The sequence below is a fragment of the Astatotilapia calliptera genome, chromosome 7, assembly GCF_964374335.1.
Source record: "Astatotilapia calliptera chromosome 7, fAstCal68.1, whole genome shotgun sequence".
Taxonomy (NCBI): Eukaryota; Metazoa; Chordata; class Actinopteri; order Cichliformes; family Cichlidae; genus Astatotilapia; species Astatotilapia calliptera.
The window spans coordinates 39,093,502-39,118,628 of NC_137428.1; the positions used below are offsets into that span (position 1 = coordinate 39,093,502).

Sequence of the window (25,127 nt, forward strand, 5' to 3'; positions counted from 1 at the left end):
TATAGAGTTCAGTAAGTAATGCTATATCTAGTTTTCTAATCTCTAATCATCTGTTTAATCCATTTAAAAGCTATATTTTAAATTATTAGCCTGTCATTTTTTGAGAGATAATAAATAAGACTAGATATTTTTTTCTGGGATTTATAATCTCTTGTTATAACTTATTAGTCTATGTATAGCCAGCAGGTAGTTAGCTTAGCTTATCTTAGCCTAACCTAGCTTAACTCTGCATAAAGAATCAGTGCAAGACAATGGCCGTGCTTTGTTTAAAGGTACTCACTCATTTGTTTTATTGTTATTATTACTACTATTTTATTTGGATCTTTTTATTTAAAAGCCAGTACCATATATAAAGTGATTAGCTTTCACTGGCCATGTTGTGGTCGTCACGTTGCTGTGAATCGCTTGTGGTGTGTATGTAGCTTAAGCTGAGAAAACTTTAAATCTGAATTCTTCTACTTTTGAATGGTTTTCATATTTCTCCTATTATTTGGTAGTTCATGGTCTCTGCTTGCTGTTTTGCCAGACTGGTATTTATGCAGCACTTTTCTATTTGACCACTCAAAATGATTTCTTACAACCAGAGGGATGCAATGGGGGAAACTCGGGGTTCGGTATCTTGACCAACTTGAGGAATTGGAGATCAACCCACTAACTTTCTGACCCACAGCCTCATCCTGTGTGGACGCCTCTTTATGGCTCTGTAATGTTTGTTTGTCACATTGGTCGCCATAGTGCTGTTGTACCATTTATTCAAGCGCTGATGTCACAACTAGTTGTTTCAGCATTCTCCTGAACAATCAGCCTCTACGCTAGGACAAAACCTCCACATCAGCACTGGTGTAGGAATAGATGAAGTCTCTAATCTGTGCATCTCTGACCTTTTGTAGTGTTATATCATTAAAATGGCACTATAAACCGTCACGATTGTACTCTTGTATCTTCAGCCCAGCTTTGTCGGCAATGGCAACCACACAAGATTAGAAAAATTCAGAGGCCAGATTTGATGACAAAAATAATAATCATCATTTTTATTTCAACTGATATAAAGTATTTCTTGTCTTGTATGTTATCTTATGCCTCTCTGTGAGGGAAACAGCTAACCTGGCTTTATCGCCCAGTGGTTGAAGCACGCCCCCAACCTCATCAGGAGCCAAAGATATGATTGCACTCCCTAACTTCACTAATTCAAACAATTATCAATACTAACAACAACCAAGGGATACTGAGTTGATAGTGAAATAACAATCATCAGGATTATTTTAACCCTAACAGAAGTCATTTTAATGGAACTTAACGTCACTCTGTACTTTTTCTACCAGTCATTCACGCCCCTGTCCAGCAAAAGTGTGATTAGCTGTGAGTGTATATAAATCCAGATTTGAATAACTGACAGACCTTTGAATGTGACCCAGTAACACACATAACTGTAGCCTCAGACCAGCACACTGGTAGCTGTTGCTGTGTTGTTGTTGTTCCTACAACACTGTAATGTTGCTCCAGGAAGTGTTGTTGCAACTGACCAAACACGCTGCTGTGATGTCATCGGTTTGCAATTCAGGAGGTGGGGGGAAAACACCGGAAAAGTACTGAAGAGTGGCTCAGGCAGTGGCGAGAGCAGCACAGAGAGGAACACGGCGAATAAAAGGGGTCAAACCCAGGACTTTCACCTGGTAAAACCGGGCTCAGAGTCCCCCATGCGAAATGAAAATCAATCCTCAGCCGTTGTGTTTTTTGACAGACTATTTTGCTCTTGTGCTCAGCGGCAGTTTGGTTGAGTGTCGATGACTAAACCTGTTGGTTAGGTCTGAGAACAGATCATGGCTTGATGTTAAAATTTACCCTTTCGGTGCTGGAAAGCCCCTCTGATGGCAAACAGCGGCTTTCAGCTCAGCGCAACTTTAACGCCTGTGCATCAAAGTGTGTCATTAATAATTTAGTGTGAGTCTGTGTGTGTGCATGATTATCAGGTTGCATCCCAGCACCTCATGTGGCAGTCAAACACAAGCTTTAAGGTTTTCATTTTTTATTAAGATTATAAATTTTAACAAATATTTTCTTGAACAGTTTTACCCGGTGATATACAATTTATTAAGCACAAAAATACAAGAATAACAACAAAATATGTAGAGAATGGCTGAATACTCTCTTTATTTTGGTACACATAGTGCTCATAAAGCTAACGCATGGATTCTCAGGTTATGGCTAAAAACATGAGCTTGCCTTTTTAAAACAAAAGGACTAAAAATCAATCATTCTCTTTTATTTATGTACTTTTTGTGTATTTTTGTACAAAGTGAAACTCACAAAACCAAAGCTGGAATCATGAATTGCTGTGAAAGGCTTTGAGCAACAACCATGATTAAGAAAACAATGTCAGACTGTCAGAAATGAGCCGGACTGTTTACTACCACACGCTGGAAGGGAGGTGGGAGCGGAGGTGCAGAGACGACCACGTGGAATAAAGTGTTGGCACTCCATCAAGCGATATGAGCTGCTTCAGAGTCCGTGTACCTTCAAGAGTGTTTTCTGGGGAGTGAGTTCTCGAACGTGGTGCTTCACAGGACGACAAAGCTGTTGGGAGTGTGCAAGATCAGTTTGAGAGTTTCAGGACGGGAGAGGACGGCAGACACATTCAGTCACTTCCAATAATGGACTTTCTGTTTATGACAATAGCTAGCAGTAGTGTGCATTGGATTTAAGGCAAAGGATCCATTTCTGTCAGATTTTATGAAAAGCCTGCACATGACACCAACAACTCTCCCGCCTCTCCCTGTCAAAGAACTATTATCATTAAATTGCTCATTTAATAAATAGCTTTTCTTCTTTTTCTTTTTTTCCTTGCAAAAATAAAGTCGATTTAGACACTGTAAGGGGAGAGTGGGCTCAGCTGGAATGCCTCCATTTCCTCCAATTAGAAGCATTGCTATTGATTTGTAAGACACAAGTGTGCTTTGAGGTACAATTCAGTTGGAGTTGTTGATTTATTTAGCACATGGGATTTTATTATGGCTGACACTGGAAAAGGCGGGCAGGAAGGGGGAGCTGGAACACACAAACTTAAAACTGGAAACTTTCTTTGCCCAATTCTGAAGAAAGGGGAGTACAAGCTGACCCCTAAATGTCCCCATAAGGGCCCAAATTTCTGTAACCTAGTTTCCACAAAATAAGAGGCTAAATTTGCAAAACTGTTAGGGAAAAGTGACAGCTGTAGTTAGCAGCATTGCTGTGAATACAAGCGCTAAAACTGACCCCCTGTTTACCACTTGTGTCTCATGATAAGTTTCCCTCTCCTGTGACCATGCCATGTTACTGAAGGTGCAAAAGCGTCCACATTTCTGCAGAGTTTCTCTCACTTTCTGCTAGAATGTTGCGATTCTGTAAACTTTCTGGGACCTCAGAACGTTTAAAGTTTGAAGCAAACTGACCCCCCACCCCACCCCCTCATCACCCACACAGGAGCTGGACGCATCACACAGTCCCGCTCCAGCTGAGCCCGCTCTCCCCTCCCCAAAACAAAAAGTGTTCCATTCAAAACGCGACGATGGCTCGGGTCCACGCTCCGAGGCTGGCTAGGGCTTGCTTGCTACAGATCTGCTCCAAGTCCGCCTGCCTGCTCAGCAGCCCCGAAAACCCCGAGCCGAAGATGGAGATCAGATTGGAGATGTTGGAAGTGTCTGTATAGTCCGGGGCAGAGTAGGAGCAGTCCTCGCGTTTGGCCCGTTTGCGAGCCGCCGTGAAGTCCGGCGCTTCCTCCGCGTCCGACGCGCAGCAGCCGAACTCCACCTTCCGCTTCTTGGCTGGGGACTGCGCGCTCTGGCCGCACTGGAGCGCGTCGCAGCAGCAGTCCTGGTGGAGGTAGCCGTTCTCCACCGTGGTCACCACATGCGTGTCCAGGTCCAACACCGTGGTCTTGTTGCAGTGCGCGCTGCTGTTTGCGGGACACTGCTCGCAGAGCGGCGCGGGGGGCGCCTCCATGCAGCAGCTGCGGTAATAGGAGGGCTCCGGCTCTTTGCAGCCGTCCTCCAACAGGGAGCAGCCGGCCACAGTACCCGCCGCCCGGCAATGCGCCGCGCCTCTGTGGCACGGAGAGCCGCACGCGCTCGCCTCCTCTGCGCAGCAAGCAGTCCGCGCCTGCTCCTCGTCCTCCGCGTCCTCCGCCTCCAGATCCAGCGGGTTGAGCTCCTGGATCTCATTGCAGACAGTCATCACCTCCTCGTACTGCTGCATCCTGTAGATCTCCGCGTACTTCTCTTTGATGTAGACCTGCCTGGCGTTCCTCAGCACGTAGGAGACCAGCAGGTTTTTGTGCAGCTTGATTCCTCCTCTCTGCGTCCTGGAGTTGTGGATCTTCATTAAGGAAATGGAGATCAGGCTCTGCGCGTCCACGGCGCACTCCATGGTGCTGATCATTGCTCCGTTCCCCCGGTCAGCCTCCAGCTCCTCTCCGGGAGAGAGAAAGCGGCTCTCAGCTATCTCAGCGGGGCTCGTTTGGTTCCAGGAGAAAGGTTCAAGTGAGCTCTGTGGAGACACATTGGACACAAAGATCCGCCTCCCTCTGAAAGCCAGCAATCATTTGCAGATGCCCTAAAACCAGAATGTATATATAGCCTAGAAACAGCGCCCGCCCACTTCTGCGGGAGCCAATCAGCCGCCTGGGATCTGCTGAGTGACAAGCAGGAGCTCTGGAAATATGTCGCACTCGACCAATCAGCTTCAGGCGGTTCCTCTGTACTATTCAAATTCCACCCAGGCTGTCTACCAGGAATGTCCTCATTTCAGCTGCCTGTAGCTGCAACTCCGAAAACCAGCCAGTCTCTGAGTGAAAGACTTCCACACAGGTTTAAAAGTAAAGAAACTTCTTTATTTTGACGTCTGGATCAAGTAGCTGAAGAAATAAATATTAAGTTTGTTCCCTGCAGTATAATGCAGGGAACAAACTGCTTTATAATGGAAAATAGGAAAAAAAAAAAAAGAAAAAGGGTACAATTATAAAAGCAAAAATACAGGTAGGTCAAATCTTTGACAGAAAAATTACAACAAAACTGTGCTTTCTTACATATTTATACATATGAATATATATATATATATATATATATATATATATATATATATATATATATATATATATATATATATATATATATATATATATATATGTGTGTGTGTGTGTGTGTTGATTCACAAACATCCATCCACGATGAATAATGATAGGTAATTATAGTCTTCATAAATTCATAAAACACCATGCTTTCATGACTTTCTTTTAAATCAAAGAAATATTCCCATAGACTGAACATAAAAGATGGACATATGCACTGTGACATCATCCACAAATTATTTGTTTTCTGGAGCCAGAAGTGACCATATCTGGATGGAGGTCTAAGTTACCAGCTAGTGCTTATTGTAAATGTGCAATATACAAAAACAGATATCTGCTAATTAATGGATGGACTGATAGGAAAATTAACCATGTGGTCAACTAACCACATTTATTCCATTAAAAATCTCTAAAAGCACAAACATGGTCCAGCTCAGGGACTCCAACTGGCTGGGGTGAATCCAAGCAGACTTTTCTTCTGCTGTAAAATTAGACTTTTTAACTTGGTAGTATGGACATTAGAGGAACTGCAGCTTTTCAGTTTGAAGACTGTTGAGTTGTTTAGATTATCCAGGTAGGGATGCTGTTCTCTCTAGACTGTTGGGTGGAGGCAGAAATTAGTGATGAACCTTTTTTATTGTTATATAAGTCTCCACTTGTTCCACAAAAATGTCTTTGTCAGTCTCCTGTTACGATATCAGTAAGAATATACAGATATCTGACTGATATCAGTATAGCCTGGTTTCTCTGACTCGTTGGGCAGAAATCAAGCTGTGGTCAACTGCCGGAATATTTCATTTTGCACACAGTTAAATGAAGGCAGGAGTTTTCACAGGCAATAATAATAAGACTGTTAGATATTTCTGGCCCGCAGGGACTGGAAGAAGATCTGCAGTGCGTTTGTGTTGCAAACTGAAAGCGCACAGTTGGGTTTAGTCATTATGAGTAGGCAGACAAAAGAGCACAACACAGGGTTCTGCAGTAATCACGCACTATTTCATGTCTGACTCAAGCTTGTCCTGTACAAGAATTTCCATTTTATGGATGCAGTAAAAGCACATAAGCAGAAAGCAGTGCTGCTGAAAACTGGAGCAGAAATACTTGATGGCCACTAGATGGTGGCTCCACAAACTCTCCCAGCTGCACAGGAGTCCTGTCAAAAAGCCCCAGCATCTTTCTGTAATTAGACAGCCAGCTCTTCGTCGTGTTTGCTGCTCTTTCTAGTGGAAATTTGAGACTGATTGTGCACTGAGGCTTAAAGAGAAGTATGCTTTGGTACTGGTTGGTGGATTGATCGCTTGCTGAACCTATCACCGTAAACAGGGGTGGATTAGCTTTGGAAAAACCCTTGACACTCTTGGACAAAATCAGAACAAAAATCGGCCTCCCGATTGTTTGGACCTCTAGAATGTGCTCAAACATGGCCCAATTCAAAAGGCAGTGAAAAGAGAGAAAACCCACACTGCTCATGTATGAGCACATTGTGCAGGAAACCAGCCTTGCAGGGGCCCCTACAGATTAATTATAGGTTCAAAAGCTTGCCATGTGAGTGCAATAACCTGTGTTGAACCTGTAGAGGCCAGTGCAGCACTAGTTTTCTGCCCTATGTGATTAGTGTTTTGTTACTCTTTCCAAATCCCCCTCTGAGGTGGGACGGCGCTTCCACACAGCCCACCGAGTGCAACCAGATATTTATTCTCACGGCAGAAGGCTCAGAAAGCTCCTCCTGGATGAGCCCAGGACCATGCTGAGGGATGGCTGCTTGTAATGTTCTCTGTGAATGATGAATGCAGAGTGTGACACACACACACACACACACACACACACACACACACACACACACACACACACACACACACACACACACACACACACACACACGTAGACTCTCATCTTTTCTTCCAGAGGAGGTAGCTGTTTGCAAAGAGGAGCTCGCCCCAGAGGGTCTGCAGCCCTGACACAGAAAAGGTTTCCTTCAGTTTAGTATAAAAACACGAATATCTGCAAAAATAAAGGCTTGATGGAAGAGCTACAGATTCAACATAAGAAGCATGCGAGGCACATTTGTCTAACGAGGACAGCTCAGGCATGTTTTTTCTTTTTTTAAATCTGCGAACGATGGCCCTGAATACAAATTTAATGACAGCTAAAGAAAAGGACTGAATATGAAATAACATGGTTTCACAAGGGGTTCAGTGTGAGAGGCCTGAGTTATGAGTCTGCCATCGGACCAAGAGAGGACATCTGGACCACCAGGGAACTCCATACTCACTTTATCCAAGTGGAAGCTCTGTGAAACACTAAGCTGTAATATAATTCAAACCATAAAGACCATTCTGCTCATTTCAACCGCAGTTTGTCTTATGAAGGGCCCAGAAACCCATTCCCTCACTATTTAAGCCAACTTTCTTCTGATTGGTTGCCCTTCTTAATCACAAAATTTGAGGTAGGTGGGGCTTCTGTTCTGTGCTTACTGTGGCTGCCCGATCTGTACAAAGAAAAATGAACTCAGTGCACTGTCTTATCCCTACTCTTTGTTTTAGCTAGCACAGGGCGATTCCTTTGGCCGAAGAAGTGTAATGGAGAAACAGGCTTCAGCTCATTTGCTATAAACTCAGTAAACACTTTCCTCCCTGATGAATGTATCCAATTTAATCTCAATTCTCATTGGCTAATGTCTTGTCAATCCTGGGTTTATCAGTCAGATCAAGCCTTTGCTTGTTTTTTCACCTGTGTGAAACAAAGTTTCTAAGATTTCCATATTAGGGTTATCCTCATTATAGGGCTGAGTTTTAATAGCAGTCTAGACCTGGCCAAGCTTTTGTCTCAGAGGGATTACCTGTACAAACACTGACCTCATTATCTGAAACATTGGTTATATTTAATATGAACAGTCACCACTGGAACAGGAGGAACAAGAAGTAAGCAAATGCAGAATAGATCCATTTTAAATGGAACAAAAAAGTCCCACCCTGTTCTCACTCTCATGAAGTCTAATCAAAGCTGCGGATAATCTGCTGGTGTCTCACAAACATACATGGTAACTGAACTGAATGAATGTGTTTAACCTGAACCAAGCATAATTTATGTAGCCACACCTTAAAACCATAGGCCGTAAACGCACGGATGTAGCTTCTGTTCTCTCTAATGGCCAGCAGGGGGCGACACCTGTGGTTGCAGTAAGAAATTCAAGCTGTTATTTGAATTTGTTATTTGAGATTTTGATTTATTGATGGTGATTTCTTTCTTTTTTTTCTGTTTCAGAAACTAGCTTCCATAGTAAACATCTTCCTGGTGAGTTTGTGGTCTCCCATCGCAAAAATCATCAGAAAAATTAAACAGTTTGGGTCAAATACACGAGAAGGTTACTATCTGCCTTAAGACATTTTTAAAAAGTAACAGTGTTTATGAATAAACCTGTTTTTAGCATCTTTGGGGGGGATACGTGAGGACTACTGCTGCTGCTTGGCAAAGACTTACTGGAATATTTACCACATCCACATAAGGTCTGCATATCCTTTATGTACTCTGACCTCATTATTGGAGAATTTGTTTAAACACTGCTGTATACGTGACAGGAAAGAAGGAAAAGCAGTAAGGGTGTCCTTTAACAAAATTTCTACAACATTAGGAAAATGAAGCTAGAATTTGTGCCTGTTTCGATCCTCTTCAGCAGTGACACTTATTACATTAGTATAAGAAGTCAAAATGCTGATTATTTCCACATGCTACAGCTACACTACTGAAATACCTCCAAGCTGATTTAAACCAGCCTGATTAGTCATCATATGCTAACAGACCTTCAAACACTCACTTTTCTTCTTTCACATCAAAAACTCAATCTCTGCTGCTCCGTGCTTCAGATATTCAGTGCTCTATGCACAGAGCATGGGTGGAAGTTTTGTTTGAGCAATCTCTGCCTGTACTTCATCGAATAGTAATGGAAAACCTTTATTTACGCAAAAGTATGTCTAACATCAAGCATCAGGTCACGTTTTAATGCTATATCTATGTGCTAGGATAGACTATGTTAAGGACTATGGACATTATTAATCACTTTCCAATCACTCATTAAACATTAAACCTATATACATACCCATGACTCAGTGATTCCAGATGTGAGAGATGTTCTGTACAGATTTGATAGTTAAATCTGAAATCACGTAACTTTTGTTCTTTCTGCTTCTGGGGGAGGTAACCTGTTTAAATACATGTGTCACCTGTTCAGTTTAAGGATATAATTTTCCTTACTGGATTTCATTATTGTAGGTCTGTTTCTTAAATACTTTCAGTAACTTTAAGGAATCCTGTTCATCTCAACTCTGTTACTATTCCTGATGGAAAACAAGAAAGACAGGCCGCAATATCTTCATTATAAAACCTAATAATGACAGGAAAAAGGACCAAATCCCAGAGGAAGCACTCCCGTGTTTCCTTCGTGTTTTTCTTGGGCAAATATGACAGACCAAGCAGTCAGGTACAATAGTGGAGGTGCAAATAGTACAGTTCAAATTTTAATTAATTAGTAAAATTATACCTAATGTCTAAAACATTATAAAGGAGTCTAGCTACTCAAAAGAGCCAGATATAAATGGGGCCAGCAAGTTTCTCTTGTTAATGAGTTGTTGACTCTCAGTGGGATTACCTATATATATATATATATATGTTAAATAATAAAATAATAATAAAATAATACTAAACATTAAGCCAGCTAAAAAAACAAACAAAAAAAAAACCAAATTTACAACTTTTCTTGGTAAAATTTAACCAAAGATTATAAACACACCAAAATTACATAGATATCAAAGTAAGCAATTTTAAGAACTAATAGTCTAAAAAATCCACAAAAATGATCTTAACCAAAAACTGAAGCTTTATTATGAATATGAAATATTATAAATGCAAAAGGCAGGAAATGCAGATACAATAACTAAAATTACCAATTTTGAGTTACCTGTCTGCTGCTTTACCTCACTACACAGAAACTCTATCCCCCCTATGATTTCACAGCAGATGGTTTGGTCCATTTGTTTGGCCTCTGTACTTCTACAACCAGCTCCACCCTCAGCCTCCTCTTTTGTTCAAACTGGAAGAAGTAGAGCAGCAGATCGGTAAATCAAAAATGGTAATCTTATGTCAAACTATGGCAAAAACCTTGTAAAAGAAATATTCACGCCATCATTAAGAGTACAGTGTTTTGTTGTAAAATGTACTGGAGCAAATTAACCAAATTAATTAAACTGAACTTTGTAACTCTGTCTCTGGTGAATATGGACTTAAAAATCAGAGACTGTGAATCCACAATCTTGTATGTTTATGTAACCAGACCAGTATTTATATGGCACTTTTCCACTTTTATTTAGCACTTATGAGTGGAAGTGGTCCATTCATGAGTTAGTTATAGCACTTGGTTGGTCCAGTCTCCAGACTGAAATGCAGACTGGGGAAGCTGGAAATCGAACCACTAATCTTCAGAATAATTTGCTTAGAAGCATATTTAAATTTAATCACTAAGTGAAATGTCCCACTTTACCACCGTAATGGTGCCAGCAACATTACACTTTGGTGAAAAAGTTTCATTTCGAAAATGTTATCAACCTGTATGCAAGTCTTTATGGATCCATTTATAAGAAAAAGAGATATTAAATCTCTCAGCTGGCCTTCGTGTGCCGCCATGAGCTGGAGAAGATAATCAAGGAGAGAGGGAGGTCTGGGCTTCACTTATTACACTGCTACTCCCACAACCCAAATCCAGATTAGCAACAGACGATGGACAGATGGATATCCCACCTTATCACAACATTCACAATCATTTGTAAGAAAAAAGGTAGCAAATGAAATTTAAAATACTCTCCACACTTTTATTTAACTGTTCAAAAGAAAGAAAAAAAACATCACACTAGTTTCACTGGACAAACTACCTGACTCTAAAGAGTCCCACATTACCCACCTAATTACAATGCAAAAATTTGTAAAATAAGGGGGCCAAATGACGTGTATGTTGATGTTACTTTTTCTGTTTTTATAACTTAGTTTAATTGTAAACGTGTCATAATGAAAAATTATTGAACTGAACAATTTTGGCATAATTAGGTTTTAGTGAAAGTGCCTTCCCTGTGATTTACTTAAGAATAGCAAACAACTGTCCTACTTTACCAACAAAAGGGTACTACCCAATCATAACATTCACTTATGAAAGGGGGGGGGGGCAACATAATTAATGTCAGTATGATCAAATCAAAACGTTGAAGGGATACTGTTGAAAAAACAAACAAACAAAAATGTCCCAGTCAATTTTTTCTATTCAGCTGGCACATGCTTAACATGATCTCACTGTTAGAGGGGAAGAAAACAGACATTATTGTAATATTCATCTGTTTCTTTAATGTACATTTCCACTGTTTGAACCTCTCTCATAATCTAGGGACATTTGTTCTTCAGTTCTCAGTAAGCTGGTGCTGCTTTTGTTCTAATTAGGATGCAGCACAACCTCCAAGTACATACTAGTATATACAGTTCATACGTACAGCTTCTTTTCACAGTACCCTAAAGCACACATGGAAATCATATGAATATGTTCGCACTAGAAGTGCAGCTTTCATTGCACTACCAAGCTGCCTTTTCTCTCCACATTCTTCCATTATAATGCGGTCTCTTTCTATTTTCAGTCTGTCCTCGTTGTATCTGCACTCCCCCTGCTCACAGCCGTCCTCCCGCCCTCGCCCATCTCCTCCGTTTATGTTCTCCCCTCATCTTTTCAGCCTCGCTGCTCGATACTCTCTGGCTCCTTTTACCACTCCTCTGCGTGCTCTTTTATTTCCTCTCCCCTCTGTTTCTTCCCCAGCATGGTTATTTCTCTCCCGGTGAAGGAATGCAGCACTGCAGCACAGTTGCAGGTGTCAGCAGAGTGGATGGAGTTTTCTCTCAGCTTCCTTTGCATGCACGGTCAGCACTGGAGACCATTTCACAAGTATCCGTCTCTGCAGCTCCTGCCACAGTTCTGCATCCATACCCACAGTTATTACTACCATGCCTCTCCTCTTGCTTCCTCATTTCTCTCTCTTCTACCTTGCACCTAATTACTGCACTTCTACGCAACGCTCAGTCTGGCTTTCTCTGTGTTTGCAGCTGATCTTTGAGAAATTAGATTTCACCAATGTATTCCAAAGGAGAAGGCAATAAACTGTGAAAATGGAGTAGGATGATTTATTGATGAAGACTTGCGTCATTGTTTCCCACAATGAAGTTTGGGAGGGACCCAGTTCTTTACGTCTATCATCACAGAAAACCTATCTGATTGGATTTTAATGAAGCTTTGGAGAGTGATATCTGTCTATGATCAGCCTTGGGCTGCATCACATGCAATATATGGCGCTGTACTGTATGGAAAAATTTTTATTTTGTGTACCACTATAAGTCAGTGCCACTTAATCATAGATGGCATTTTTATTGTTTCCTTGCCAATTAAAGTAAAATCAATAAAATACTTTAAGGGTTGGACCTCACCTCTAACCATGCAGGGCCTTTATAAGTGCATGGAGACAGTTTTTAGATATCAGAAAATATCATTAAATGAAAATAAAGTCAACATTTCATTGTACTAAATAATCCATGTTTAATTATATGCTGATCCAATGAACATTATGGTCATAGGCATTACAGCTAAGTCCTTCAAAGTGCAGTTCTCCCTTTGCCTCTTTAATTCTTCATGGCACAGATTCAACACAATGCAGGAAATGTCCCTCCGAGATTTTGGTCCATATTGATATGACAGCATCACATAGTTACAGCAGATTTGTTGGCTGCACATCAATGAAGTGAATCTCCTGATGTGCATCCAAAAGGTGCTCTGTTAGATTGAGATCTGGAGACTGTGGAGGCCAACTGAGCACAGAAACTAAGATGGCTTGAGTTTTGTGACATGGTGCGTTGTCCTGATGGGAGCAGGCTTCATAGACATGGACATGGTCAGCGACAATACTCAGGTAGTCTGCAGCATTTAAACAATGCTCAATTGGTGATAAGGGGCCCAAAGTGTGGTGAGACAATATCCTCCACATCATTACACATCCATCAACAGCTTGAACTGTGTTATTTTAGGGTCTTTACCTTACAACAATAAAGCACATTGAGGCAACTGCTGTTGTGATTTGGTGCTATATAAATAAAATGGAACTGAATTAAACTAGAAGGTAGGATGGATCCATGTTTTATTGTTGTTGGCACCAAATTCTGACCCTACTGTATGAATGTCAGGAAAGTCATGACCACATCATCAGTTTTCCAGTCTTTTATTTTCCACTTTTGATGAACCCTTTTGAATAGTGTTATAGAAATAACTTAAGTGTTATAACCCTTACAAAAGAAAAACTCTGAAAATCTGATTTTTTTTATTCCTCTTTGTTTGCTTGCTTTATTTGGGAAGGGTTTGTTTTTTGTTTTTTTCATTATACTGTCACTAATTTTCCAGTTACCCCACAGTGTTAGCTCATCTTTTTTGAAACTCCTCTTTCTTTGAGCGCTGTGGTTTTGAATGAGCTCTGATAGCAGCTGGATTTGTGGAGACAAATGGGAGAAACTGTGGCAGCTGCATTTTTGCACCAGTTGAAGTCACTTTATTGATTTCTGGGTGAGTCCAGGCGAAAGAGTGTTTCAATAGTCGAACTGAGATGGTGTCAATCAATTTCTGTGCAAGATGCTGTCTGACTTTAGCAATATTCTTAGATGGAACAATGCCGTCTCAGTGACAAAGTCAATGTACTTTGTAAAAGTTGGGATCCACCGAGACACCCTCTGACCACTTCGAATCAAGTCTGCTTTTCTTTCTTTAATTCTGGACCTGTTAGTACGACTTACAGGTGAAAGCACTCACACCTGAATACAGCCAGGTGTGACATTAGGTGAAGTCAAGAGACAACAGATTTCAACATTTTGACCCACGGAGACAAAATTCTTGTTAAAAATATTTTTTTAAGATATCTGAGGACAAAGTCAGGCACTTTCACTAGATATGACTAGAATCAGTAGAATTCTGCATACCCGAGCATAAGTTGGAAGAGATGGACATGGGTCCAGATCAGGGATACTCTGGTGGAGTATTCTTCTGGTGTGAACGCTGCAAGAAGCTCTTAACACGTCTGCTTCCCTGCATAACAAATGCAGTAACAAGAGCGAACAATCCATTACTACCTTAGAAGTACTACTACCTGGTCTAGATTTTAGCGTTGATTTGTTGTATAATAGATTTGTTATATTTGTTGTCAATTGTTCTTGCGCACCGAGCCTATCAAATATGGAACCAACCATAAGGGTCATAATCTTCTGTTCCCAATTTCCTGTCTCATATCTCCTGTTCCAGAGGAAGATGGTCAGGTCATGGTCATGGTTTTCTTATCCTCCTGTGTTGACCTACCTCTTTAATCTAATTCACCACCTTATGCTCTCTCTTACTCTTCTTTCAGTGTGTGCATAGGTGTGTTAGTTGTAAATTTGCTCATGTTTTCCAGAGGCAAGGCCGATGTGATGATTATTTGCCAGCTACTTAAGGCTGAAGAAATCCCTCAGTTGTCACCAGATCATTGCACTTAGCATGGTTGTGTAATTCGGCTCCTCATGCTCTGTCTCTTTGATTTAGCCACTAGACCTGTTTTAGCCCCGAACTAACCTTACTCTCTTTTATGCAGACACTTTGTGTGGAAGTTACCAGTTAAATCCAAAAAATACCATCTCACTATCAAGTCCTGTCAAACTCTGTGACCTCAATAAACCCATTAAATCCTTACTCCTGTACCTTGTGTGTGGCCCCAGCTCCAGTTCAGTTCCTTGAGACTGCTACAGTAGGTGGTCTTGTTTTCTATGGATAGTTTGGCCCTTTATAATTACTCTACAGGGGTGAATTTTATCATTCATTCAATTGGATACTGGTAAAGCTCAAAGTTAATGTGCACAGATACCTGCTAGGTGTCTGCTGCATTTAGCCTCAGCTAACTGGAGTCCCTGAACTTGACCTTTGAACCTTGTTTGTGCAGCTGGAGCATTTATAATGTAACTAGCTAAATAATAATATGACTGCTGTGCAGATAATTATCTTAATAAACTATTTAAAAGCATGTGCTTCAGTTGTAGTGAGTGAAATTCTAAGCATTACCTGTAACTTAGCATTATTCTGTCTCTGTGTGATGCACCAACACAGATTATGTTGTATTTTTTTATACATGTACAATGGCAAAAAAGTATAATCTATTCTATTTTATTATGGATGCAGCTTGCTAACCAAGTTAACTAATACTAACTCAAAACTTTGTGCGCCACCGTCTCCACCGTAAAGAATGTGGTAAGCTAGACAAAATGCTAAGACTTAAGTTTGAAAATGGATGACATTGCAGTCTACACTGACTAACAGCATGGAAGCTTAACGCATACTGTTTACGAAGGGCAGCCAATCAGCCGAAAGATAACTTAGAGGGGTGGAGCTAAAACAGCTTGCAGTCCAGTGTAAGATAAATAAAGATTATTTTTAGCTGTGAATCATACAAAGCTACTCCAGTAAAGTCCAAGAATAATAAATAACTAGAGCTGGATCATCGCCTTTAATGATCTTGTGATCTTTTCCTCTAGCTCCACCTGCAGGACAAACCTTATATTTATGTCCACCTTCATACTGCAATGAATAATAAAGGCAGCACATTAGCTCTGGAAATCCTTTGTCTTTCCCCACAAGTTGCACATCCTATTTTTCTGGTCCATCATTTATTCTCCCGTCATTATCTCTCACTGAACCCCAGTTATAATGAAGCCTCGTCCTCCCTCTTCCTCCTCTCTGAGACTCTTCGTCATATAAAAACATAAAAGGTTCTTTCCCTGCTGCCAGTAGAAAGAAAATCAGTTTTTTTCCCCCCCCGTCTGGGTCCCTGCTGCTTTGCTCTGCTGCTCCCCACCCCTCCTCCTCCTCCTCCTCTTCATCCTCCTCCTCCCTCCCTCCCTTCCTCTGCTTTTGCTGGCTCTGCTTTCATTCCACCCTCCTGCTCTCCCTCCTCCATCCCTCCCCCATCCCTCCGTCTTCCCTCTGGAGAATAGGGGTCATTGCACAAATGATTACTCAGACCCCGGTCGCCATGGCAATGCTGCCGTGTAACGGGCGACAGGCATGCAGCACAGCAAAGACGCCGATTAGTGAGCTGGCGATGGAGAAAGCGAGCGCTGCCTTTGTGTGACTTCGTTTTGCCTACATTTTTTTACCTTTCCAAACAGCCTCTGTTTTTCTGTGCGTCTCCAGCTAACTGGGGTGGAGGGAATGAGGGAGGGGAGCAGTGAAACAGAAAGAAAAGCCTGCAAACATTCTGCTTTCAGCCCTCCAGCTTTGTCTCCTCTTTTTACTCGCCTTCTGTGCCTGAATGAAGGCTGCCGTTGGTTTATTTCATCAGCCGTTATAACGGTTCTGCCGGCATATATCAGTATATTTTCTTGCAGCTGTTAGTCAGTTTCTTTCTCTACCATGTGTGGTGGGGATGTTTTTGAAAATGAATACTTTATGTTTTTGTGCACCACTACTATACAAATGAGTACCCAGGTACCCAGATATAGCCGGGAGGGTTAATTACTCATCTGTTGTATTAATGAAGCATAAGTCAGCACAGATTGAATAGGCGACCTCTACTGGTCGCGCAAACTTTGAAACCCCAAAAGTTTTTGGTGCAGATACCGGAGACTATAAATAAAATACTATATATATATTCAAGTTATCTTAAAGGCTGTTATCATTCAGGTGTTTCGGAGCCAAGTGAAATCTGATTTGGTTACTACTTTAAGACATGTTAAAACCATAGACTGTACATAAAAGACAGACATAGCAAGCGTGATATTGCATATTAGTTTTGAAACATTAGTACCAGCATTTTTGCACTGCCATTTTAGGTTTTTGGAGCCAGAAGTGACCATACTTGCATGAGACTGTGGAATACTAATACATCAGCTCAAAGTAGCTAGCTTTGTCAACAATTGATCAGTATTGTTATCCAGTAATCCCGGACTGTAATTCTACCAACAAAGGAAGTGCTACTCCACAAATATCTCTACATAATTATGTTACTGCATCATTGTCTGGATTTAAACACTATCACTGTGGGACAACAGCGCCACCATCAGGCCAGACAGGAAAGTACAGCCTAATGATGGAATTATCAAAGGTAATCAGGTCACTATCACCTTAAAAAACATGTTTTCAGCAGCTTTACATAATTTGCATGATTTGCACCTTATTATCTAATTCTGGCTCTTCAGTCAGAAACAAGCTGTTTCAGCTACTCTCACTTTAAGACAACATTGTTCTTATAGGGTGCCCCTCATAAACAGAAGTGGGTGGAGCTTCTGTGTGTCTGAGATGACCATATTAGGAATACCTAGTCTTTATGACATCACACAGATCTAAGAGTTGGAAAAAACAGTCTGAAACTGTTTTTAAATTAGTGTGAAGCCTGAGCTTTTTACTCACGTGGATTCATCCTATACACCAGACTTTCCCAAAGTGTGGGGCCCACCCCCTAGGGGGGGCGCAGAGCCATTGCAGGGGGGGCGCGGCATGAAAAGGGAAAAAAAAAAAAACAAGGCTTGGACACTGCTAGCACGGGGCCTACACAAACGCAAAGCAGGAGATGAAGCATAGCTGAATATGTTTCCAAACCAACTTCATTCTAAGCCAAAGGCTAGAAAATATGGTGAAGCAGATCTTTCCTTTGGCTTCACCTGCACAAGTGCAGAATTGGTCTTTCCTTCCTCGCTGGGCTCTCCAAATCACAGACAAACAGTATCCCACATTCTTGATTTTTAGTTCACAAACACTTGTTGTAATGACTAACTACTCCTGACATTTTGGAGATGTTGGCTCTTTATACAGTAAAGTTACAGTGAGATACAAATAATATCAGGCTGATCCTGCCACGATTTGTTCCCCTTGTCTAAATCATGGACAAACAGTATCCCACAGCTGTTCATGTTTTTGAACCCATTTTGCACAGAGAGGCATTTATTTTGAAAAATTTCTTGATAGCTATGTTGAATATTATTACACAGGAAAATAACAACTACACCGTGCCTCTGCCTTTCTAAATGGAGGGACAGTAACTGCGTGTTTATATGTAAGCGTGTAAAACCTGAAGATAGAGACAAAATACTGTTAATCTAACTATCTGCCATTCTGCAATTCCTCTTATGTAAGCAATAACGTGGCGCACAGCCGACGTGAAAAAAGGTACATTCCTTTAACGTTGCGTGACGAACTCTGTATTCCTCGTCCACACATAAACGCAAAAAAAGAGTTTTAAAAAATCTCCGTTTTCGGTGATTCGAAACGCCGTTTACGTGTGGATGAAACAGCTGCGTTTTGTAAAATACCCGTGTAGGTGCGGACGTAGCGTAAAAGAGTTAGTAGTTTATTTTCTTACTACCTGCAGATTACTTGTATTTGCTTAATTGTTTACTAAATGTTTGAGGTGTGAAATAAACCGCAATTGAGCAAATATGGGTGTGTGTGGTTGGAGGATGTGTTAGTGCGTGTGTGTGTGCGCGCGCATGCGAGGGGGGCGCGAACATTTTTCTGTAAAACAAAGGGGGGCCCAGCGAAAAAAGTTTGGGAACCACTGCATACACCTTTGAAAAGGTTTAGTATTATCATGAAATTGAAACAGGAAATGCATGACAGGAAATGAGGAAAGTCATCGCAGGTCAGCTTTAAAGGACATATCAGGGAGCTGAGTACTTAACTAAAAATAAAGGGGGAGTTTCACAGGATGCTGTATCTATGCATATCAGGGTTAACTATACTTGGCAACACAGTAAATTATCCAATAGCAGAAAAAACTGCCTCACTGCAAGTGTATAGAAGAAGAAAGAAATCATCTGAATGTCTCTATCAAACATGGTCATTATGCATTATAGCCCAATTCAAAGTGAAATGTTATCATACACAGAATTACTGGATTATCTGTGAGAGATAGGGACACCAAGGGTACCAAAAATAGAGCTTTGCCCTTAGTGAATGCCTGCAGGAAACATTTGTGGCTGTGGCTGATACAGGCTGTTTGAAGCTATTCCCCATTCACGATCCAGTGCACTATATTTACCCCGGGCAGTTTTATTTGAGCGCCTGAATTCTGAGTGTGAAATTATGGTGCTAGTGGAAGTGTACAGCACTTTTTCATTCTATTCTGGCATGGGTGCTACTTTTTGCTTACACAAAGACATTTCCTGCATTTTCCAGATGTTTGCAAGGCTTACGAATGGTAGATGTACTCTGTAAGTCCACAGAGTGAGAGAGTGTGTGTGTGTGCATGCAAGACTCAGATTACCACTGAAACTGCCTCAGATAGAAGCCATTCCCATACTGTCAGGACACACACTGTTATGTCTGGACAGCTGTTTTTACCCCCTTCAGATGCAGACAGAGATAGTCTGAAAATATATGTGTGTGGAATTCAGTTTGGACAAATCTGAACAACAGTTACAAGGAGTAACTTTTATTCTTTATTTGTGCTCTTTTTTTGTTCAAAAATAATGGTATCCTAAGACGTGGATTTAATAATACATACGCCCGTGATTGAGCTGATTTGAAATAATTTCCCGCAGACTACCCTAACATTAAACATATTTTATTGCCAGTGTCAAATATGCAATATAATCTAAAAAATTAGACTTTTGCTGAGTCTACACTCCATGTCCTCCATGCGTTCGTGTGACATGGCTGGTAGTGGTTCCTGGAGGTTACTAACAGGTTTCCACGGTTACCTTCAGTTTTTCGTTTATACCTGCAAATACTCACTAACTCCTAGCCACGTGGTAGTAAAGCTTGATTACAGTTTTTTCTGAATGCTTAAACCCTAACTGTGATTCCTGTAGCACAATTTCTAAAACTATTCAGACTTATAGCAAAACCACTCACTGAGTTTGCAAAACTAAAAGCACAAAAACTGCTTTGCACTCAGTTTGCAATTTTGTAACACACACTTTGCAAAACTGTAGGCACAATTCACTGCACAACACTCAATTACCAAATTTCCAACACACTCCTAGCAAAAGTATACACATGTATGGCTATCATTAACACTAATTTGCCAACTGTCTGGCACACTTTCACATGTGAAAACTGTTTTAGATAATTAGTCCACTTTGCAATCAGCCTAAGCACTATAAACAGGCCACAGGTAAGCTGTCTATGTAGAGTACAATGGAAGGAGCAGTAAGAGTGAGAAGAGTGAGAATCAGAGGAGGGAGAGGACGTGGAGGTGAAGAAGTTGGAGGAAGAGGACGTGGAGGAGCAAGAAGAGGACGAGGAGGGGAAAGAGGAAGGGTAAGAAGAGTAAGAAACAGAATAACTGATGACACCAGAGCTACAATAGTGGACCATGTTATCAACCATGGGATGACCCTGAGGGAAGCTGGCCAACGTGTTCAGCCTAAACTGAGCCGCTACACTGTGGCAAGCATCATTAGGACATTTCGAAATGAGAATCGGTAAGTACTTTGTAGCACTGCCATACTCTAATGAGAAACACAACAGTACCATACATGCAAAAATACTGAAATTGTTACTTTACAGAATTGCTAGACGTCCAGATGTTGGGGGCAGAGGCAGAATGTTCACTCCAGAGCAAGAGACCCATATAGTGAAAATGGTGATTGCCAATAATGTAATAAGACTGCGTGAAATACAGCAGCGCATAATGGATGATGACACCATCTTTCAAAATATACACAGTGCAAGCATTTCTACACTAAGTCGTGTACTTGCGCGCCACAGAATAAGAATGAAGCAAAGTTCCTTTCGACAGAAACACAGAACGTGTAAAGCAACTGCGATATGACTATGTGCAGGTAAGCTAGTGTCATTGGTTCTGAATTTGGAAGTGCATACTGCAGTGCTGTGCATGGGCCTGATGTGTTGCATTTGTTTTGTCTTGTCCAGAGAGTGATGGAACTAGAAGCAGATGCAATGGGACATGAGCTACTTTTTGTAGATGAGGCCGGTTTTAACCTCAGTAAAACCAGGAGACGTGGCAAGAACATTATTGGACACCGTGCCATCATCAATGTCCCAGGACAACGTGGTGGTAACATAACCATGTGTGCAGCTATAAGCCAAAATGGTGTTGTTCACCATCATGCAACCATAGGCCCATACAACACTGCACACATTATTGCATTCCTGGACACCTTGCATGACATGCTCGCTGTTCAGAGACCAGAGCAGACCCGATATGTCATCATATGGGACAATGTTAGTTTCCATAGGGCTGCTTTGGTCCGCAACTGGTTTACAGACCATCCATCCTTCATGGCACTCAACCTCCCTCCATACTCTCCATTCTTGAATCCCATCGAGGAGTTCTTCTCTGCCTGGCGCTGGAAAGTGTACGACCGTCATCTTCATCAACAGGTAGCCCTTTTACAGGCAATGGAGGAGGCATGTGGAGATATTGACCAGGCATCATGTCAGGCCTGGATATGGCATTCAAGGAGATATTTTCCCCGGTGCCTTGGACTGGAGGATATCGCATGCGATGTGGACGAAATTTTGTGGCCGGACCCAGAAAGACGACATGATGTAGGCTGATTGTCTTTTTTTCCCCTTTTATTTGTGGAATTCCTATTTTGTGTTCTGACTTTGTCTTGGTTTTGATGAGTGTGAATAAACACCAATACTTGACGTTTGGATCCTTGTATGTTTACATGACACTATGACAAAGGTGTGACCTCAAATTGACATCTGTACACAGAGAAAGCAAAAGCCAGATGTGTTTTGTATTCATACCATCAGTGTGCAGTTGGCGCATTGTGTGCTTAGTAGATGATGGCTTGTGTGTACTGTTTGATACGAAAACAACATTTTTACAAAGGTGTGAAGGGTTAATCTAGCTGTGTTCGTTTTTGCAAGAGAACTAAAATGTTTTGATAATTGGGTGACAGGTTTTCTTATTTGTGTGAAGAGTTTTGCAAAATTAGCCAATAGTTACAAAAAATGTGCTTAAGCAATCAGAAAAAACTGTAACTGCAATACAAATTGGACATGGAGAAGGTTTGCCTTCAAAGTAGAAGTTGTGCCTTAGTGCTGTAACCAACATATTGCAAAGTGTGCAACTTTTACTTTGAAGGAAAACAGTTTTTACAACAGAGTAGTTGGAAAAAGTCTGTCAGTGACTAAGATATTAGCAGTGTTTTTCCCAGCAACTGCCATTAGCTTCCAGGAACAACTTGTAACTGGTTGGAAAATATAATTTTTTTCCTCTTGACCAGTGGTTGGCAATCGATTGTGCACCAGTTTGTATTCCTGTGTCCCTGGACCTTATTCACTTTAACCAATGTTGTAACATCTTCAAAATGGCAGACTAGTCCACGAATCACTTGTGTCACATAACATAGAGCCCATCACAAACTCCAGATAAGGACAAAAAAGTAATATGGATTTGGATAAGGTTAAGTCTCAAACATTTGGATGCTACAGTTTCTGTGTTAAGTTTTGCCTTTTGGTTCTTCCAAGCACAGGAAATTGAAGTAGACATGCAAAATGTTAACCTTAGATTGATCAACATTTAGGGTCAAGTCTTTAACAGCAACCCCTTTGTTACCTGTTTGGAACAACCTAACAAAAGAAATTTTTACTGAAAAATCTTTGGCATGTGACTAAAACCCAGAACCCAGCTGTAACACTAAGTGGCTCGGTAGTGACCTAGTGGATGTCAAACTGGACAGATTGCATTATACCTAAGAGCTGTTGGATAAGGATAAGACAAATATCTGAAAGGCAGCCAGGAGCTGAAAAAGGTTTACCTGTGGAAATCTTTCAAATTACCATTCAGAGTGATCCATCCAAGAAGTTTAAATTCATGTTAAAAAGAAAAAAATGTTCAGCTTCGGGGACGGAAGCAATTTCATGGCTACCTTGGTCCTGGATGACATTAGTTGTGACTGAAGTTGTTGCTGTTGCATCATCAGAGAGTTGTGGGCAATGAGCCGGGCCGGGCTGGGCCGGGGTAAATGTTCCATTATGATTCAATTACCCCGCGTGGCCAATGGTGAGTTAGCCACAGTATGTGAGCTGTGAGTCTTGCCAGTCAGGTGTGGAGGTCACCAGACAAGTAGGAGGACGTTTTGTCCATCAGCTCTGCATCTCCAAGGACATTCAGGCTCTTACACAGAACAAGACCTTGAAGAAAGGAGACGGGAGGGTGGTTGAAGTACTCAGTATCTGTGACTACCATATAAATACCAGACATCAACCCTATTTATTTTTTATAAGAGGGCACTTAAAAGTCAAGTTTATTTATCCAGACCTCCAGCTTGTAGTGCAGACTCTTGGTTATTGCTCTTTCTGACATTATATACATTTGAGATAACAGTAAAACTGTTACGGCCGGGGCCGCTTCAGACGGGTGACAGGACTCAAATGCAGGACGCCGAACAGCACGTAAGTAGTTTTTAAAGATGATATTTAATTACTCAAAAATATTCATAAACAGGAAAGTGAGTTTGATAAGTACGACGTGCCACAATTGAATCTAAGTAACAGTCTGGTCCTGGTCAGAGGGAACAGCAGTTCTGGGGATTGGGCTGGAGAGCGAATCACATTAGGTCCAGGAAAAAGGTCAGGGTCACTGTAACAGAGTGCAGACGTTCAGATACGAATAAGGAGACATATGAATATGTTGTTCGTTCAGAATCCTCCTTCGTACTACGTACTTGCCACGGGTGGTCGGAGATGACGTGGAGGGGTGAGTGGTCCGGGTGTGTAGTCCGAAAACTCCTGGCGTGGAGGCAGAGAGGCAGGTAGGTGATTCGGGTAAACAGCCTGTGGGACTGCCAGATGGTCCAATATCCAGGTAGGAGCTCTTCGGCGGAGATTGGCAGTTAGGTGTGGTGGTGTTAGCAGAGAATCTGGCGAAGAGAGATTGAGTACACTGGCCTTATGAGTCCCCGGCTAAATTACCCGCAGGTGTGAGCGATCAGCAAAACACTGAGGCCCCTCCCCGGGGTGGAGATGCCGGCTCGGAGGGAGACACACTGGCACACACCCGGACCATGACAAAAAGGGTCTGTTTAGTAGCTCTTTTGGAGTTTCTGATACAGTCAAATGACTGTAATCATAACATAGGCTTCCCAGTAGACTGTACGTGTACGTGTGATATGACTGAAACAGTAACTGCCAAACTGTGATCTGACCATTTTCTAAGCTCTGTTTCAAGGTCAGTGAATTCATATCCACTGTATTTCATCTAGGAACAGGATATTGTAAAATGTGCAGAACTTTCCACACCATATGTTTTTATTTTTGCTTTTTCCTGCTGTTAAAATGAATCTTTTTAGGTTCTCCCAATTTGTTCTTTTATTAGAAATGCCAGTCGCATGAGTTACAGATGTGAGAATTAGGTGGACCACTACACTGCTAAGTTTTTATCTAGTGACACCATCAGAACCATCTAATAATGCTGATTTCATCAGTGGTTAGATTAGCATGCTAATGGAGCCAGGTTGGGTTGCTCTGGCGGTAACGGTGAGAGGAAGCTGATAATGACTGGTCATTTACTGTTTCTTTGGCAGAACATGCACGTATGCTGCTGTAATGCTTTGAGCTATCGTAATAGGTCATTAATGCAGTTATTGATTGTATAATATCAGGCGAACAGTGTGTGCCTGTCAGCTGATTCGAGGTAAACGTAAGGGCACAGTTCACTTACTAGTACTGAAAATGGTTTTGTTGGATGTAAGTATTTGGGTAATCCTTGGTAATATTAGTTAATACATCCCCTGCAGCAAACACAAATGTTCTTCTTTTGAATTTTCAGAATTTATTAGGATGAAATTGATATATTGCCCATGAAGCACCAAACATCCATGGATGTTGTTTTCTACACTAAATCAAGATGCATTCATGGCCTTTTAAAAAGATGTACTTTCAAGTTATTACGTTATTAAGGCAATTACAAAGATGTGAATTCAACCTAATTACATTCACCGATCACATTCAGCCACTGAGCAATTT

At 41.3% G+C, this 25,127-nt stretch overlaps 1 protein-coding gene and 2 long non-coding RNA genes across 3 annotated transcripts; 1 reads left to right on the top strand and 2 right to left on the bottom strand.

Annotated features, from left to right (window-relative positions):
- Window positions 1-2,009: 2,009 nt before the first annotated feature.
- ier5l (immediate early response 5-like) lies at window positions 2,010-4,588 on the bottom strand. The gene has a single exon (XM_026174567.2). It carries the CDS (start codon window positions 4,411-4,413, stop codon window positions 3,532-3,534), a length of 882 nt encoding a protein of 293 aa, XP_026030352.1. The 5' UTR covers window positions 4,414-4,588; the 3' UTR covers window positions 2,010-3,531.
- A 15,759-nt stretch (window positions 4,589-20,347) lies between these two features.
- On the top strand, window positions 20,348-21,797 carry LOC145430108 (uncharacterized). Its single transcript, XR_013910519.1, has 3 exons — window positions 20,348-20,605; window positions 20,691-20,965; window positions 21,057-21,797. It is a non-coding gene; the product is annotated as an uncharacterized LOC145430108 (long non-coding RNA).
- A 1,763-nt stretch (window positions 21,798-23,560) lies between these two features.
- On the bottom strand, window positions 23,561-24,160 carry LOC145430107 (uncharacterized). Its single transcript, XR_013910518.1, has 2 exons — window positions 23,828-24,160; window positions 23,561-23,742 (listed from the first exon to the last, which is right to left on the bottom strand). It is a non-coding gene; the product is annotated as an uncharacterized LOC145430107 (long non-coding RNA).
- Window positions 24,161-25,127: the final 967 nt, after the last annotated feature.